General features: G+C 51.0%; 5 protein-coding genes across 5 annotated transcripts; 2 read left to right on the top strand and 3 right to left on the bottom strand.

Annotated features, from left to right (window-relative positions):
* Nucleotides 1-676: 676 nt before the first annotated feature.
* Nucleotides 677-3,988, bottom strand: TGAM01_v206720 (hypothetical protein; the record flags this gene model as incomplete). The annotated part of the gene is made up of 3 exons (XM_018806900.2): nt 677-2,980; nt 3,040-3,669; nt 3,863-3,988. 3 exons carry the CDS (start codon nt 3,986-3,988, stop codon nt 677-679), a joined length of 3,060 nt encoding a protein of 1,019 aa, XP_018659990.2.
* Nucleotides 3,989-4,107: 119 nt separating this feature from the next.
* TGAM01_v206719 (hypothetical protein) lies at nt 4,108-4,539 on the top strand (the record flags this gene model as incomplete). Its single annotated transcript, XM_018806901.1, has 1 exon — nt 4,108-4,539. One exon carries the CDS (start codon nt 4,108-4,110, stop codon nt 4,537-4,539), a length of 432 nt encoding a protein of 143 aa, XP_018659991.1.
* A 2,045-nt stretch (nt 4,540-6,584) lies between these two features.
* TGAM01_v206718 (hypothetical protein) lies at nt 6,585-7,534 on the bottom strand (the record flags this gene model as incomplete). The annotated part of the gene is made up of 2 exons (XM_018806902.1): nt 6,585-7,328; nt 7,409-7,534. 2 exons carry the CDS (start codon nt 7,532-7,534, stop codon nt 6,585-6,587), a joined length of 870 nt encoding a protein of 289 aa, XP_018659992.1.
* Nucleotides 7,535-7,955: 421 nt separating this feature from the next.
* Nucleotides 7,956-9,088, top strand: TGAM01_v206717 (hypothetical protein; the record flags this gene model as incomplete). Its single annotated transcript, XM_018806903.2, has 3 exons — nt 7,956-7,979; nt 8,035-8,162; nt 8,212-9,088. 3 exons carry the CDS (start codon nt 7,956-7,958, stop codon nt 9,086-9,088), a joined length of 1,029 nt encoding a protein of 342 aa, XP_018659993.2.
* A 2,270-nt stretch (nt 9,089-11,358) lies between these two features.
* TGAM01_v206716 (hypothetical protein) lies at nt 11,359-15,480 on the bottom strand (the record flags this gene model as incomplete). The annotated part of the gene is made up of 4 exons (XM_024549935.1): nt 11,359-13,937; nt 14,050-14,268; nt 14,335-14,406; nt 14,469-15,480. The coding sequence occupies 4 exons, from the start codon at nt 15,478-15,480 to the stop codon at nt 11,359-11,361; spliced, it is 3,882 nt and encodes a 1,293-aa protein (XP_024405321.1).
* Nucleotides 15,481-17,304: the final 1,824 nt, after the last annotated feature.

The raw sequence follows: 17,304 nt of genomic DNA, 5'->3' as shown, positions 1-17,304 counted from the left end.
TCCTTTCTTTTTTGAACAATACAAGTCCATCGATGTGTCAATTCATCTCCCTACAACATAACATTTAATGGCATTCCATTTTGATAGCAGCTCATAGAGGCTCTTAATAATTACCAATCAATTATATATAGTCTTTTTTATTAACCATTTTCAAGTATTTCAATAGCCCCCCTTGGAACCCCTTTAACCTTCCTGTAGATGGCCCATCCCGTAGCTATCCAACATAGATTAAGTTCAAAAACGCTCATATCGCCAAAATTGAGTCCCAGCCAAGATCCATACATCCCATCCAGTACAGAGAGATAAAAGGAGAAAAAAAGTAGCCCCAACATGTTTGTTTCTTTCCACCCCCCACCCCCCTTGGTCATAATAAAAGCCCTTTCGCTGTTCCAGTCTGCGCCGAAGGATTACCCCATATAGTAGAATAGTTAGAATGTATATATATATAGACAGTTTTGCACATCTATCGATCCATCGATCAATAACATGTATGCATGCATGTGTATGAATTGCGGCTCAGATGCAAATGTGAACAAAAGAGCACGTTTCTGCAGTTATGCATCTCTCCTTTTTCTTCTTCTTCTTCTTCTTCGTCATTACTTCTCCATCTTTTGCGAGAATAAGCCAAATATGGCCTTGCTGTCGTTGTTTACTGCGTCAAGAGAGAGTAACGTTGTCAAGACAACACCACCTCCACTTCATCTTCCCCCCCATTTCTCCCATTAATCTTCTCAATGTGCTCAACTCCATTAGAAGCCTTTCGCGTCGACGAGCTAGAGCTAGGCCGCGCATCATCTCTAAGAAGACCAATTCTCGCATCGTGTTCGCTTTGCAGCTGTTTCGTCTCAGTCTTAATAAGCGCCTTGTCTTCAAGGCCCTCGATAAAAGAAATATCACCAACCCGAAACTTTTCGCGCAGCCCCTCCACCCCGGGAGATACAGCACCTCGCTCTGGGGGTGCAGCCACTACCAAGTGATCGGGCCATAAAATTCTGCGTGCTTCCTCTTCCGTCATCGGGGGCTCGTAGATGTCGTCTGCCGACACCACGCTCGTCTGGTCTGAAGGCGTAGTCGATTCATCTGAGAGCTCAAATGAGCGTTGCCGAGGTGTCGTTGGAGTGGCCGTGTCGTCGTCCTCTGAGCCGTCATGACTCTCGTCAACGTTGGCGACTGGCAGCAGTGGCGGCGGAGGATTGGCCTCTCGTGATTGGAACGGCGGCGGCGGGTCACGAGCCAGAATACTCACAACATCATCCTCATGGCTGGTGTGGGACCGCCCGCCTTGTGAGGATACAGAACCGTTTCGAGTCAACGGGTCGACGCTATCGTCGTCTTCGTCAGAGTCGTCCGAATCGTACAGCCCCTCGTCGTCTTCGCTTCGTAGAGTGATTGCATCTGCGCCATCGCCAAAGCCCCTTTCTTTGAGCATGTCGGCCTCTGACTTTAAGATTTTGCTTTCCGCCCTGTCGTCTTCTAGCGAGTATCTTCCCATACTTCCCCACCGTATCCTATCGGCACGTAGAATGTTACGCATGAGTTGGAGTTCGTTTCTCTTGTACGTCTCGTAGAATCCTCGGTTGATCCTAGCAGCGGCCTGAAGATCTTCCAGGTCCTCCATCTCACTAAGAATCTGGAGTCGAATCTCTTCTGGAAATTCGGAAACAACGCTGTGAATATTCTCATGCGCAGCAGCCATTCGGTTCAGGCCAGCTGTGAGAAGCAACTGTGGCTCTGATATTTTGTGCTTCGACAGCGCCCAGCCGTGGCTCTTGCCACTGATATCAAACAGGGTCAAGCCAGTGACGCTGTTGTAAATATCGGCGATGGATGCCCGAAACGCGGGAACGGGGTCACAAACACCCCCAGGGTGAAGCGGCGCGGGAGGACTCGGTGTTGAGCGAAGTGTTTCCATCATCTGTGCCAAGCTCTTGGATGGAGGATGAACGTTGGGAAGGTGTGACATGAGGCTGGGCTGTACAATGGTGGGCAGTAAGCCGAGCTCGTTGTACACCAGCATCATCCACCCGAGGTTGGAGGCGTCACACCAGTGGTTGCCCTTGGGACATCTCGGGGTGCTGGTCAGCGTCATGGAAGGCTGAATGGGCGAGGCGAGGTGGCTGTCGAGCTCGGAGAGAGGAATGTGCTGATTAGTTTGCGAGGACTCATCCTGCGCTGGTGGTCGAATATATTCCTGTATTGTGCTCCTACAGCTTGCGTAGAGCTGATCAACCTTGGCGCAGCGAACCGCCCAAACTTTCTCCTTGATCTTCCTGGGCCAAGCCTTACTGTCCAAGTCTTTTTCGTCGGCAAGATTTAGTATAGCGCTCTTGGACATTCGAGTAAAGAGCTGGCGGAGGCCAAACGCGTAGCTAATGATGAGGAGTCCATCCGGCATGTCATCGGCCCCCTTGTGCATCCACTGCGGCAACCATCTGTGCTCGACGACCAATTCCAACGGCGATGTGCTTCTGTACCGCAAGGAACACTCAGCAATGGCGACAAACTGCTCAAAGGTAACGTCTCTAGGCACCTTATCGTTGTGCATGTGACCGGCGTGGAGCAGGATTTCGAGTGAGCCGCCGCGGTTGAATTCTTGCTGCGGCATCCTGTACAGCTTGACCTCGGATCCATCATCGCAGAAATACGGCACCGGCGGCGGCGGGAGCTCGTCACTGATGTCGTCAGTTTCATGGATGTAGAGACTGTTGGGGTGCCCGGAAAACAAACGCCCAAAGATGGGCGACGTCTCTGCTAGCAAGGCGGAAGAAACACGGAAGCGCAGCGCAGGCTCATTGCCGGTAGCATCGGGGCCAATGTTGGCAAACTCGAGAACAACGTCACCGCGAGGGTGGATGGCAAATTCCTCAATGACTCTGGCCGGAGAGATGCCCGATTCTCCAGCTTGGAGCAGTTTCCGAACATCGCTGAGTTCTTGCTTGACCTTTTCGTAGTTTCTAAATCGTATTTCATATCGCGGAAACTGTGTTCATTAGCATTGCTGAGGAACTAAAGAAAGACGCTGTCAATGTCTGTACTCACAAATTGGGGATCTGCAGACAAAATCTTGGTGACGCTCGCATTGCGCATTCGGTGAACTGCTTCTCTTCTAAATTTCTTGCTCGAGAACAAAGCCTCGAGCATTTCTGGTGTCGCATCCCGTTCGTAGCTCTTGTACGTCTCGGCGAGGCTGATTTTGAAGGAGTCCGTCAGCACCTCGAGACATGCCTTCCAGTCGCGGATAGGAGTAAGCCACATGTCCCCGCCATGATGACTCCTGCTTCCGCCATTTGTGACTACTTCCGCCAAGCTGCGGCCGCTAAAAGAACTTCTATGGTCGAATAGAGCACTTGGACTGCGAGGGCCGTCGGCTAGGGAGTCGTGGCGAATCAAGGGAAGGGTACCGTTGGTGTCGGAGAGCTTGCGAGGCAGCTTAATCTCCTCTCGCAGGATGGCATCGCAGAGGGCTGCGCACCGCTTGCTGATCTTTTCAAACTCTTTGTAGGCGCCATCAACGTGGTTGGGACCTTGGGGAGCGCCTCGCATGCGCGCAACAAGAGCTTGCAGCTGGTGATGACTTGACTTTGATGTTTCGTGGATATGAATGGAGCTGTTTTCGTGAATGGAGGGTTCGTGGGAGTCGGTGTCGACAGATGGGCTGCCATGCTTATTCTAGGCGGGGTGTCAGCACTCAGTCATGATGACTTGGGCAGCACAAGGAGAAACAGTTGAGGTAAGCCAAGCTGAGTTGCTCGACTCGGCGACGCAGCAGATGAAACAGACAGAGGAGCGGATGGAACGGCAGACAGAAGCGCGGCTAGAGTACTAGAGTACTAGAAAAAGCAAGGCAAAGCGCAAAACATACCGTCGCATTCTTGTCGTCCTTGCTAGAGCCGCTGATGCTCCCGATTTTGCGAAAGGCCGAGGAGATGCGCCACCTCTGCGACGAGGCGGTGGACGAAGCGCCGCCCTCGCTGTTGGTTCGATGCATCGTGCCGCTCATTTACGGGCCGCGGCGACGATGGCGGGATGCGAGGCGAGGCGAGGAGGATAGAGGGAGCGGAAGGATTTTCCGAGTTGCTGAGACGAGGCGAATTGAAATGAACCGAAATGGACCGACCCGAGTCGAGGGCGAAGCGAGCAGGGGAGAGTAAACGGGAGAGCGAGGTCGAAGACGTCGGCGAGAAAAAGGCGAGAGACGCAGATGCAAGGCAAGAAGGCGATTGGGAATGTGGTGGCGGGTTCGTGATGCTGCTCCGCGTCGTTGTTTGTGCTCTGTCAAGCCTCAATGTCCAAGGCAGCGTCGGTGCCAGCATCCGTCGGCAGCATCGTTTCCGAGGACGGCGAGATCCAAGACGCAGAGGTTCGTGTTCAATGGCAAAAGAAAGCAAGAAGCGAGATGTCAGCGACAGTGTGCGTGAGAAGGAGAAGAGAGAAGAACGGGCGCGCGAAAAGACTTTGGCGATGACATGCGGTCGTTCGATTGTCCGGCCGGCTAGTGTCTCGAGATCGGAGACATGGGATGGGGAGAATCCGGGGTAAGAGAGTTTGGAGTCCAGCACGTTGTTTGTGCCCTGCTGGCCGTTTAGCGAGACCCCAGCGCAGAGGAGTCCACACGAGGGGGGGAGGAGGGGGGGGCTTTTCAGCGGGTTGCAGCCACTGTGGCCCGCGCTGCTACAGGCGGAGCGGACTGGCTATTGTCACTATTGCCACAGGGCCTGGTAATACATGCGCCTATCGTTTGCGGGATTCTATAGTCCTACGGGTCACGTATAGGACTAGCATTTGATCAAATGTATTTATCTGTACTAGCGGTGCGGCGGTAGTACATGCATCAAGATCCTCTTCAGCGTGAAACACCTATTCGCCTAACTTGACACGGCAACCAACGCAGTCAGCTTTGCAATCCGCCAAGCGCCATCAGAACATGGCCCAGGGCACTGTGCGTGTCTACAGGTACAGTTACGGGGACCACAACCTGCAAGGGGCAGGGGAAACTGGGCCTGTCGCTGCGACTTTGCGCGGGCGGTAGTATCGGTGAAGTGCCGAGTACAAACAAGGTACATATATATATAGTATGCACAGGCGGGATCACTCAATTCAACTGTTTGCGAAGGATTCAACTCTGCGAGGGATGCTTGCTCAGCCCGCCACTAGGGGCAAGGACAAGGACAAAGGGCTTAGAAAAACGCTGTGCACGTGAGCGGTGATTTTAAACAATTGAACGAAAATTCATACACAGGAGGCAACGAATACGACTCATGGCAGACGCAGCCTAGTCCTTACTATTGCAGGTAGTTTGTTTAGGGAAGAGACTAGCAGAGGACGCGGCTTGGCCTTTCAAAGCAAGCTTAATTAACGCCAGACGCCACCGGCTGCGCGAGAGACTTTTAAGAAACTGGAGGATTCAGTCACGGCAGGGCGAATCCGTTTTCAGCAGGTAGACAGACGAAGCAGCCCTTGTAATAAAAGTCTTTTGACTGATATCACGCTGGAAACATACCTACAAAAGCCTGACTTGTAAGAGGCGAGGCACATCCAGAATACATGTACTTGTATCAACCAATCCTCACGACGGAGTGTCCACATAGAGCAGGCAAAGGTCAAGGTTCAGCCCGTAGTTACACTCCCAGCCTAAATACTTCTTACTATTGTCAAAGTGTACTATCTAGAGGTCCTATTTACCATGTCGCAATTGCCGGATCCGCGGCCCGCATCCTGGATCCTTCCAAGCCTCTCTCTCTTTCACTCAGCCTCAGTCCAACAGTAACGTTGATTTCCCAAACCACCCTCTACTACTCCGTCTTCTCAAATCTAAAACTCCGACAAGTCTAAAATAATGAAGATTTTAACCACTCTACTTATCAAGGAAAGCTGCGAAGCGGCTTTGCGAAGGAATTAAGAAAGGCGACTTCCGGATTTGCTTCTTTAATGGGAAAAGTTTATACATAGCTATTATAATCACTAGCTATAGCTAAAATACTAAGTAATAATTAATTAAATTCTGCTAATAGTATAGCTCTTAACTGCTTATAATATACTATTTACCTTGCTTTTTAATATTATAGCGCATTAAATATTAATATTATAATATATAAGCTTTATTTACTTTACTTTACTATAGTATACTTTATTAAAAAGCTTTACTATATACCTTTTATATATTTATATATCTTATTTTACCCTTATAAATAATAATCTTAAAACGTAAATATTTAAAAAGTAAAGAACTTAGGCTATTTATATATATATAACACGCTGTGTAAGAAGCGCTATAGCGCCGCAGGCATAAAGCTCGCCGCAGGCATAAAGCTCGCTGCAGGCGCCCCCGGAGGGTAATAATAAAATTCCGCTGTAAAAATATAAAGAAAAGGTAAAGGTAAAGGAAGAAGAGGCAAAGGAAGAAGAAGAGAAGGAAGAAGAAGAGAAGGAAGAGGAAGAGGAAGAGCCCGCTCTCTCACGAAGCAGCTTTGCTTGCCCCTATGAACGCTTCTAGCGGGCATCACGGCTTGTACGTAGAGTCCTTAGCCTTAGCACCTTGACAATCTCAAGATTCGATGATGAGAAGCCGAGGTAAAAGTTGGCATCTAAACCTTGACAGTGGAACCATTGCCGGCGGGACTTGCAGTCTCGCTTCCTTTCGGCAAGCCAGTGCCATCATCTTCCGGGGCGTAGCGGTGCTCGCTGAAAGCCAGATGCAAACGGCGAAAATCCCACTTGCGAGCTAGCATCATGAACAGCAATGCAAGCACCGGCCCTGCTAGGATATCGAGAATGCCAAAGAAGATGAAGCTGCCGGTAACCCCCATGACATTGCCGCCATCGCTAAGCCCGAAAGCAACAGGGTACAGCGCCCAGGACAAATTTGCCAGCGCAGAGAGCATCATGTAGTCCCGAGAAATGCCAATTCGTGACGCTGCTTCGCGGCTCTCATTCAGCGTGCTCATGGCGAGGATGATCCAGCACAGAGTCCCAAAGGCGAAGAAGCCCCATTTATAGCTTGTTGTAGTGTAGGCGGCGGCGAGGTAAGTCACCACCCAGAGCAAAGACGTAGCTATGTTTGTAACGATGGTGGTCCAGGAGAGGTTGGATAGGAGGCCCAGCGCAAGGCTGACAGATGGGAAGGCGACAGCCCAGTTGATATACTTGACGTAAAATATCTGGCGAGAAGAGCCGTTGCCGAGCTGATCGGCCTGCTTGACTGAGTCCCAGCCTAGATCAGAAGCTTCCGCGTAGTATGTTACAGTGCCGACAAGGAGAGTGATGGTGAAGAGGTAATGGAACACCCTATCACTCTCTGGGGTGGTGAAACAGAAGACTAGGAGTACAAGCTACAAACATAAACAGAGACATCAGCATTGGATTTCGAAGATGAATCGTGATCAAAGAACAAAGTAGTGTTGGCACTTACGAATGCGAGCAAGTGAACTGCCATGACTGCCCAAAGCCAATCGGATCCTGCCAGAGACAGCGTCTCATCCGGCCCATAAGGGGGATTGACATGTAAAGCGTCATTGGCACGAACGAATAGAGCCATGGTGCTGAGATGCCCGGATTTGGCGCGTTAAGATAATGAGCGATATGCAAAGGAAGAAAATCAGTCGGCTATGAATTGAATTGAGGTTGTTGAGTCGTGTTTTCGATGTCGCTTCTAGATGGCAGAAGAAGCAGCTCTTAGAATGTCATGTTCCGCCTGCGATTGCATGTTTGAGAAACACTCGACTCTTTATAGTTTTTAAAATCATCATGGATAACGGAAGTAAACTGGATTTCTAAGGCGGAGGCAAACGTCGATGCCCCTGGTTTAAAAAGAAAATAGAAAAACCTCAACTCCTGAATTGGATGGATGGGGCAAGCTCGTCGTAAGCTCAGCGAGCCGCGTCTGACAAATGCAGCTCATTTTGCTTCCGCTCCAGCGTACCAAGTCTCGCGACGCACTACCAGGATCGGCAAGCAACATGAAGCCTTTGAAGTCTTTCATTGTAAGCAATCGCCATTTTTTAGATTACGTATGCGCGGTCTAACACTCATTTTGAGGCGTGCGACAACTGCAAAGCTCGCAAGAAGGGATGCGATAGCAAAACACCAAGATGCGGCAACTGCATAGCCAGTAACGCGGAATGCAACTATGCCACAGTCCGCAAAACACGGGGGCCGGGTAAAAAGTGAGGCACCAAAATGCCTCCGAGAGTACACGCGTTGACCCGTTATTAGGAAGAAGAATTCCAACAACTCGGAGGAGTCTGAGCATCGACCTGAGAAAATCAATCGCCCAAACTTGGACGACGACAGCACCTTTCCAGTCCAGCAGTCTGGCGACGAAGGGTCAAATGTCCACGTACCCAGTTGCATCTCGTCCACGTCCATCTTCACACCCGACCCATCTCACCCATCTCAGCGACAACTGCAAATCAGAACTCAGCTCCCAACGTTGCCAGACTTTCTAGCCGCAGACCAGTTCAACACGCACCTCGAGAACATAAAGAGCAGCATCGCGCAGGCCAATCTAGCTCACTCACTCACGCCGCTTCTCCCCCAAAACATCGCAATACGCCTAATTCAAAACTCCTTTGTGGAAATCATGCAGCACAGGCAGCTCCTAGATCTGGCAGACTTTTCCGCTCTTCTCAGCGCCCAATACATCGCCAGCTCGACCGGCCCAGCAGAAAATGACTTCGCCAGATGGGCCACCGTCAACGCCGTGACTGCGCTTGCATTGCGATTCAAGGCCGCCCCAGGCTCCGAAGACGACTTGAGCTCTATTCCACTTGCTTTTTACCACAATGCCACGGCCGTGATACATCACCTCATCTTGCAAGAGCCCAGCTTGCTTTCCATTCAAGCACTGTTGGCAATGGCCATGTTCGTTGAAGATACACCAGAACCTGCTGCTTTTATCATGCTGGCAACGAATGCTTCACGCCAGCTGGAGCTTCTTGAGAGCAGGATGCCCGACGACTTTAAAAGCAATGGAGCAAATTTGAAGTCGAAGCAGCACCAACGTGCATGTGAAATCTCATCCACATTCGACAACAAGATTGGTCTGCTCCTAAGTTCAGATGCCAGTCAAGTGACAGGGAGTATATTGTAAAGCCTCGCCAACATGTCGCAATTAATAAAAAGAGAGGTTATCCAGCCCTCCAGTTTAAGCATGGGCTACTGCCAGTAGTATGGCTGCTACTGCTGCTACTGCTGCTACTATTACTATTTTTAAATATTCAGTACTTAGTAATTATATATGTATATCTTAGTATATAAAACGGCCGCCTTATTATGCTATGGCTAGGGTGTTAGATAACAAGATTGGGGTGCTGAATAATGTCTCATTTAATAAACACTGCTGGTTTACTGGTTGGACCATTGCGTCGTCTCCCATGCTTGTCAGTCCCAGGATAGCGTGCGAACCAGCTGTTCAATAGGGGGGGGATGAATATGGAAGAGCAGAGCCACATACGGTGCAAATACGCTGCCGGCCTGTTCCTGAAAAGTACATGTGCTCTACCTGTATTCTATACCTTACCTACCTTCAGGTAAGCATCGTGATTGGTGATAAAAGCTACATGTATGCAGACTCTACATAGCCTCAGAGCCCTGAAGAAACCCAGAACAACGGCCTCTCAACTGACCCGATAGTGCATATTTGGTCTATCAGGCTGAAATACCATATTACATGTCTGCTCTTTTTCAGTAAATTTATATTTTATGTCTTATGCTTTCTCTGCCGTGCGGCTTCCAACTACTGTAATTCCAACACACTTCCTAGAAAGGAACGGATTACGACTTCAATTGGCATGATACAATGAATCATTGCGTCTGTATTGTACTAGTAGTTTAAGAAACAGAAAAATAAAATAAAATTTTTTTAACAGAATCTCCCTTATTTTAGCAGAGTATAAAGAATTTCTATCATTTTGGAGAGTATAAAAGTCCCATCATCTGCGCCAACTCTCATCTCTACGAAATGCCCAAACAATAGAGCCAATGCGACACACGAGCTTCAACATAATACAGCATAACACAAAAAGAGCCACAAATAAACAACAATCAAAGTTGGAGAAAACTCAAGAAACTAAAATCAAAATAGGATGAAAATTCATATTCCCCAACATTGCCAAGCGCATAGGCGCTCTAAATTAATTATCACGTTTAGCAGAGTCCTGGGCACAACGTCTGCCAGAGCAAAAGTAAACGTCACATCAAGCCAACTCATACAACCATTAGATAAAAAAAACATATATTACTACACCATTCTATTCAACCCACAAAACATATAACATATAACAAAACAAATACACCATAATCTAAAGCCTCAAAAACATCAAACCGTCAAAACATTCCTCATACTAACCCACCATCATCATCAAAACGCTTCATACAGTCAAGTACACGCAATACGTCGAATCCATCAAACAAAAGCAAAAACACTAATGCAAGCCGCATCTCATACAGTTTCTTTTTAAAAATTTACGCTTTCATTTATTTGCTGTACCGTAATCTTTCTTAAATGCTTTTTGTGTAACATTTCCATCTAATGCCGCTGGGTTTGTGTGCTTGTGCTTGTGCTTGTGTTTGTGCTTCCATTTTGCTGCAGACAACGAAATAAAGCAAGACAGGAAGGAAATAAAAACCAACAATAAGAAGGGAAAGAAACATTGACGCAAATATTATCGAGCTTTCAATTGATGCAAACGCCGCCATTTCCGCCCTCCCTAAGCCATGATGTATATGTATCAATTCCTCTGTCTCTCCGTGTGGTACCATTCCAGTGTGTCCTTTCCGTCAAAACTCATCTTGGATTCTTTGCTGTACTGTGATATTTCATTCATGGACGTTGCGTTGTAATTCTCCCTCTCTCTATGCGACTTCTTCTGTTTGTCTGTCTTTGGTCATCATTTTTTTTTTTTTTGTTTTCGCTTCATCCATCAGCCGTTCGTACATGCATGCAACACGCTCAGTCTCCCGGCGATGCAATCAATTTCATACATAGGCAGATCCAAGGCCTCTCGTAGCCGCTTCGTTGAGAATACCGCAGCTTTAGTCACTCGTACAGCAAAACGTTTCCGCCCTTCCTCCCAAGATAGGTATGAGACCCTGGTTTGTCGCAGTCACTGATGCTTCCCCTATCCAATGTCGCCACTGTAATCATCTTTTTCATATTTGATGAATAGAACTGGCGAGCTCCGCGTGTCTGTGGTATCATTTTTTTGTTCGCCTTTCAATTTTTTGCCGCCTTATGTAGATGTAAAATTCATTGAAGCAATCCCTTTCTTGTATTTTTTTTAATGGAAAGATGGAGAAGGAAAACCAGATAGAAAACCGTCATCGTCGTCGCTGTCGTTGATGTGGCGTACATACATGTGTTCAGCCTCCTTTCCGCTCCGAGTCGCTTTTTGGTGGCTGCTCCGCGTGCGCGGCTTGCGCAAGCCCACTCGAGCCCTTCTTTTTGCCTTTACCAGCTTTTTGCCAGCCGCCATCGCCATCGCTCTTGGCACTTCTCACGTGGCCATTTTCGCGTGGAGTGTTGTTGCGCTGATTGCTCTGGGCTGTCGACTTTTGCGCCTTCGATGACTTCTGATTATCTCGAGCCGGTTGAACCTTGTCGTCAGCCTTTGTCGTGGGCTTGGCCGTCTCCTCGTGGGTTACTTTGATGTCTGCTTTGGCGTCCACCTTTTCGTGGATAGTCTTGCCGGTGCTGACCGCAGGCACATCTGGCTTCCGCGTAGCGGTCGGAGATGACGTCTGCATCTCGTATACAGGAGAAAGGTGGGCTGCCTCAGGAACCATGCCCTTGCGGTGGTCACCAATGGCAAGATCCAGAGGAGCAATCACGCCGTTCTGGGCTTGTCTAGACATGAGGCGCTGTTTTGTTGAGGGCGGAAGTCTCGTCATGCCATTGGCCTGTAAAACATCTTGCGGCATCCCGTATGGGGCTGTCGGATACGAGCCCATCATGGCAATCCTATCTCTGAACGAAGCATCCTCGGCAGGGGCCATAGCTGGCTTGCTGTTAGAGCCGTTAACAATAACAGGGGGGCGATCCATGGCCGGCGTGGGCAGAAAAGGGGCTGGTGCGAGCGATGGCTGGCTGCTTTGCGCATCTGCGGCACTCGCATCAGTAGCTGATGATACCGTACTGATGTTTAGAGCATTATCAATCTTTGGCATGGCACACTCCTCGGCTGCCAAGGAGTCATTTTGTCCCTGATTTGACGCGGCAAGCATACTGCTCTTCAGGCCCGATCCATTTACAACCACTGGTCTCGCCGCAACATTCTTGTTCTGTGCCTGGCTAACCCCAGGGAACGGGGCGGAGGCAAGAGGCGACGAAGGAATCGTCCGAGAATGATCGAGGGGCGAAGGTGACCGAGAAGTCCTCCTCATCCTCCTGTCCAATATGGTTTGGGGCAGCTGATCTGTCGACAGTCGACGCCTCCTTGGACTGGAGGACTGATTTGCAACATCCCCAAATGCAATGCCGTTCTTCGTGGGACTATGGCTATGGGGTAACAGCGACTGTTGGCTGGGACTTGAACCCCGTGCCCCCAAGAGTCCATTGTTCGACCTGTTGTCCGTTTCGGACTGTGGCGAATCTGAGGCTTTCGATCTGGCATCCAGATCCGCATCGTCGGACATGAAGTTGGGGATGACACTATGCATCTGTTGTCTTGGAGCGTAGCCCGGCACGCTTGAAGGGATTCCAGGGTTGTAAGCAGCCCGGCCATGTGCCGTAGATGGTGATCGCGAGGCGGGCTGAGACTGTGACCTCAATGAGCTGGACGAAGCTGAAATGCCATTATCCGACGTGACCGTTGATCTCTGCAAAGGACGGCGAAACTCTGCCCCGATGCCGTTGGACGTTACCGGCGAAGAGGGATAGGTTCCATAGCCCGTCGCTTGCGCGTAGAACTGTTGATTGATACCCATGCCATAGAGGGCATATAGGTCGGGCCGTAACGTGGCGCCGATTGGAGCAGTATCAAACGAGTTTGTTCGAGATCGATCGGTAGGGGGCTGCTGGCCAGACGTCGCGCCGTTGGGAGACATCCGCTGCTGACCCATGGTTTGGTGGGCCATAAACGCCGGCGACTGCTGCTGCGCATAGAGATGGTGCAGCTGCTGCCGCATGCTCTCCTGGTAGGCCATCTGCACCAGGTCCTGCTGAGCAAATGGGAAGGGGTACTGATTGCCAGCGGCAGCGGCAGCAGCAGCCGCAAACCATGTCATATCCTGCTGCATGTTGACAGGCTGGACAAACATGTTGGGGTCGTAGGTGGGCGTAGTTGATGATGCTCTCCTGATATTTGACCCGCCGGTGCGGTGATAGTTGTTACTATGTCGGCCGCCGCGATGGCCACCACGACCACCTCGCCCAGACCCAGAAGGATGAGTTTGCGAAGAACTTCGCAGCAGTGCCGGTCGAGGCTGCGTGGCTGGCCGGGACCAAACTCTCTCTTCCTCCTTCGGGTAGACGTACTGCTCGCATGCCTCTTCCAACTTTGCGTTGGAAATGAGGTCAAACGCTCTTCGAAGCTCCATGTGGAGGCCGCGAAACGAGTATTCATCTGCCGTATTGCCGAGGTTGCGAGACGTGTTGAACGGCTCTTCTACGCAAAGCTGGTTATTCATAGCATAGTGCCATTTCTTCTCTTGCTTGGTGATCAGCTTGCCCTGCCGTACGGAAAGTACGTGCTTGTCGTAATCGAATTCATGCGCATAGAATCGAAAAAACTGGAAGAGAAGTTCTGCTTCACTTGACTTGTTCTTGCCGCCAAAGCCCTTGAGTTTCTTGAGGTTATCAGCAAAGTCACTGACAGCCCCATCTGGCTTGGTAGTCTTATGTGGCAGTTGATGCAGCGCTGGTAAAACAGCAGGGTTCCTCAGCTGCAAAAACGCGATAATAAGACATATCCAAGTATATGAACTCAGGGTACCTCCGAAAGCTATAATTTTGTTAGGACAAGAAAAAAAAATAAGTGGCAAGGTAGGAGATGATGAGTATGTCTTATCACGCAAGTCAAAGGAGGATTTTGGGGGGGGGGGGGGGTTTTATACCAGCATCGTTGACAATTCTCCTCCGCGTCCAGTGCTTCAAAATCATGGCCAGCTGCCGTACGCGCGGGTCGGTCTCGACATATGTTCGCACCATTCGGGTATTTTCGAGCGCCAGGGTGTTGTTGACGTTCATATCACACGCAAGTCCGAGCTCAGGATCCCATATCTTGACAATGGGAACCTTGGCAGCAGAGATGCAAACAACCTTTTCCATGCCTCCTGCATTGATTTGTTAGCTTCTCGGAAAAAATGACCACACATTGGAGTGGGGCAAGGAAGACATACGTTGGGCAAGAAGCTCAGCTATCATACAGACGTCTTCCATTCCGTGCCATGGTGTCGTGATGCAAATGTCCACTAGAGTATGTGCGTTAGAAGCCAAGGATCATCATGCGTGTCCAGATGAAAGAACAACATACCATCAGAGTCGTCGGAACATAGCAGATTACCAGACGAACCAAACAGGTGCACCTTGATGTCGTGTCCCGGCCACTCATCATTGAATATCGTCTCCAGCTTGTTGACCAGCTTCGTCCTATTCTCTTCGATTTTATCTGTGGGTAGCAGTTTGTTGTAAATCTCATTCATATCTGCGGCCAGCTTTTTCTCTTCGCTCTCTGATAGCTTGCTTTTGACAGTCTTCAAATCCAGCTTCTCCAAGCGCTCGCTTCCGGTCGAGTACGGTATCCTCCTCCTCGAATTGATCTGCGCCGTCTCGTATTTGCAGCCTCCTAACCGTGGCGGCAGCGGCCGCAGCGAGGGCAGCGCGCTGTTCGTCTCGGAGTAGGCTGAGCGCGGCGAGTGGTTGTTGCCGTTGTTGGGGGACGGCTCCCGCGATTCAAAGGAGAACTGGCGGGCATGCTGATGCGGCGTCGATGGCACAGAACTGGAGTGGGAGAGCCCGTGGGGCGACGAGGATCTCGCTATCGCCCGGTGGTGGAAGTTCTTGGACGCATCGGCCGCGAGCTTTGCAGGCATCTTGGGCGGCACCTCTTTCGACGTTATAACCGGTCGGTTTTTGTCTGAGCCCTGGTGTGTGCGGCTCCCATGGCCTCCAGTGGTGTTGCCCTTGGGAGTGGTGGTGCCGTCCCTCAGCGACGCTTTGCTAGAAGACCGCGACCTAGACGTAGCCTGTACGTGGGGAGAAGACACGACCGGGGGAAGTGGCGCCGACTGTAGGCCGCCCCCTCGAGCCGGGGAGATGAGCTTGTTGTAATGGAGAAGCTGGGCGTGATATAGGGACTGCTGAGGAGAGAGGAGCAGCGGCAGGATGTCGATGGGAGGAGTGAATTGCAGGTTAGCGGCGGCAGTGTCCTGGGACCCGTCCGGGGTATGCGCCGTCAGTCCGTTTGGAGTGGTCGGTGTCGTCGACGTCCAGGGACTGGGGGGGTAAGAATGCTGAGTTTCGGACGCCTGAGTCCGAGTGTCCATGGAACGAGAGGCCGTGCGACTCTGGCGAGGCGAGCAGAGCAAAGCAGCTTGCCGAGATGACGTCTGCAGCTGACCGAGCTGGCTGGTCGGTGACTAGATTGCCTATCTGTCGCAGGAAGGGGGGGGGCAATAAAGCGGCGGTGTTGGAGAGGACTGCGGTCGGTGATGCCTTGGGTTGCGTGTGTCGAGCACAGAGAGCGAATTACTAAATGCTGATCTGAGAAAAGAACCCAGATACGTAGGTTATGCGAGGCGAGCGAGGGGGGCAGGTTCGAAAAAGCGAGATTTCCGCTGGAGAATCGCGACCAGATGCTGCGCTTTGCGGGCCCACAGGCTGGCGGTAGCAAAGATTCGACGACGGCAAAAGCGCAGCCCCAAAGCGTCGGCGGGCAGTGAGGGCGTCGGCTGAGGCGAGGGGAGTGAGATCAGGGCAGCGACGAGAGGCCGCGATCGAGAGGCAAGGCCTGGGAAGCGAGCGAGCAATTGCAGACGCAAAAGGGGGCTTCGGCGGCGAGGTATCGAGGGAATTGAAGACGTCGGTGGCACTGGAGGCGGCGACAGGCGTTGCGGGCTTGACTTGACGAACAGCAGAGCGTCAAAACATGCGAGAGGGGAAGAGAAAAAAAAGAAACAGGGACGACACGAGGAAAAAAGAAACCGAGTGAGGACAAAAACACGATGCAGACCAGACAAACTCGAGATGCCGTCCGCGAGCAGGTGTTGCTGCAGGATGGGGAACTTGTGAATGCAGGTCAGCGAGAAGAGAGGTGAAGGTGTGGTGCAAAGCCTCCACCCACGCTTGTAGCGGTACCTGGAGTGGCCGCGGCGCATGTAGCGGGTACCCGTGGGTGCAGGTGCTGCGGGAGGTACCCGCGACCTGTGGCCTTTGGCGGCGCTCCTGGATCTGGGGCTCACCCCCCTTTCGGCACTACTTCTGGGGATGAAGAACAGCGTGCAGAAACGGGACTGGATACGGGTGTGGTTCTTTGACATCGGATTCTTTTTCCTCTCTGCATTTAATATATACTAGTAGTAACCATCAATACATATTTCCCTCTATCAAAAAGAGAGCATCTGGCGTGTTCAGCAAACAGACTTTGACATCCGCGACTCTACTAGTAATTTTAGTTGGCTCTCTCTCTCTTCACTCCAATGAACACGGGCAGCCTATTGTGCAATGGACGATTTCGCTTTTAGTGGGCTTGCGCTCCGGCAGCATGTATCTGCTACCCATCAGTCTGTGCAGGGCTGCCGTCATTGGACAGTCCGGGCGGTGGGCTGTTGGCGACAGGAGGCGAGACAAGCAGCCGGGTTGCTAAGCAGGCACTGGGCCCTTGAATTTCCAGTTGGACGTTGCGCCAAACCCAGGAACCAGGTCTGCCGTGGCGACTCCGAGCCGTGTCGAGGCAACAGCAAAAGCGCGTGCATCTGCCAGCCAATGCGAAGCAAAGAGTGCCCTGGTGGTGCTTGGAGAGTTCGTCTGATATCACGGGGGAAGCGTCTACAGAAGCCTATCGGACATACAGCCTGCAAGTGTCCATGTACCGAGTACCTCAGGCGTAAGATGAGATGGCAATGCTGGCATGACGCATGTAGCGAGTACGAGTACTGGTACCGGTGCTGGTACGGCGGGCCATGCGCCTTAGCCCTAGCGGGACTGGCCTGGCTGCAGTGCTCAGTTGGAATTGGCATTTGATCAATCATTGACCAATGTCCGGGTACATGTACGCTGCTGCTGCACGGCCGATGCCAGCAGGTGGTCGGGGGCGCTAGCAGCAAACGCCCCCGGTGCCTGTATCTGCAACCTGTAACGCGGAATCGACA

This window comes from Trichoderma gamsii (genome assembly GCF_001481775.2).
Source record: "Trichoderma gamsii strain T6085 chromosome Unknown Scaffold_23.2, whole genome shotgun sequence".
NCBI lineage: Eukaryota > Fungi > Ascomycota > Sordariomycetes > Hypocreales > Hypocreaceae > Trichoderma > Trichoderma gamsii.
This window is presented reverse-complemented; position numbering and strand designations above follow the sequence as displayed.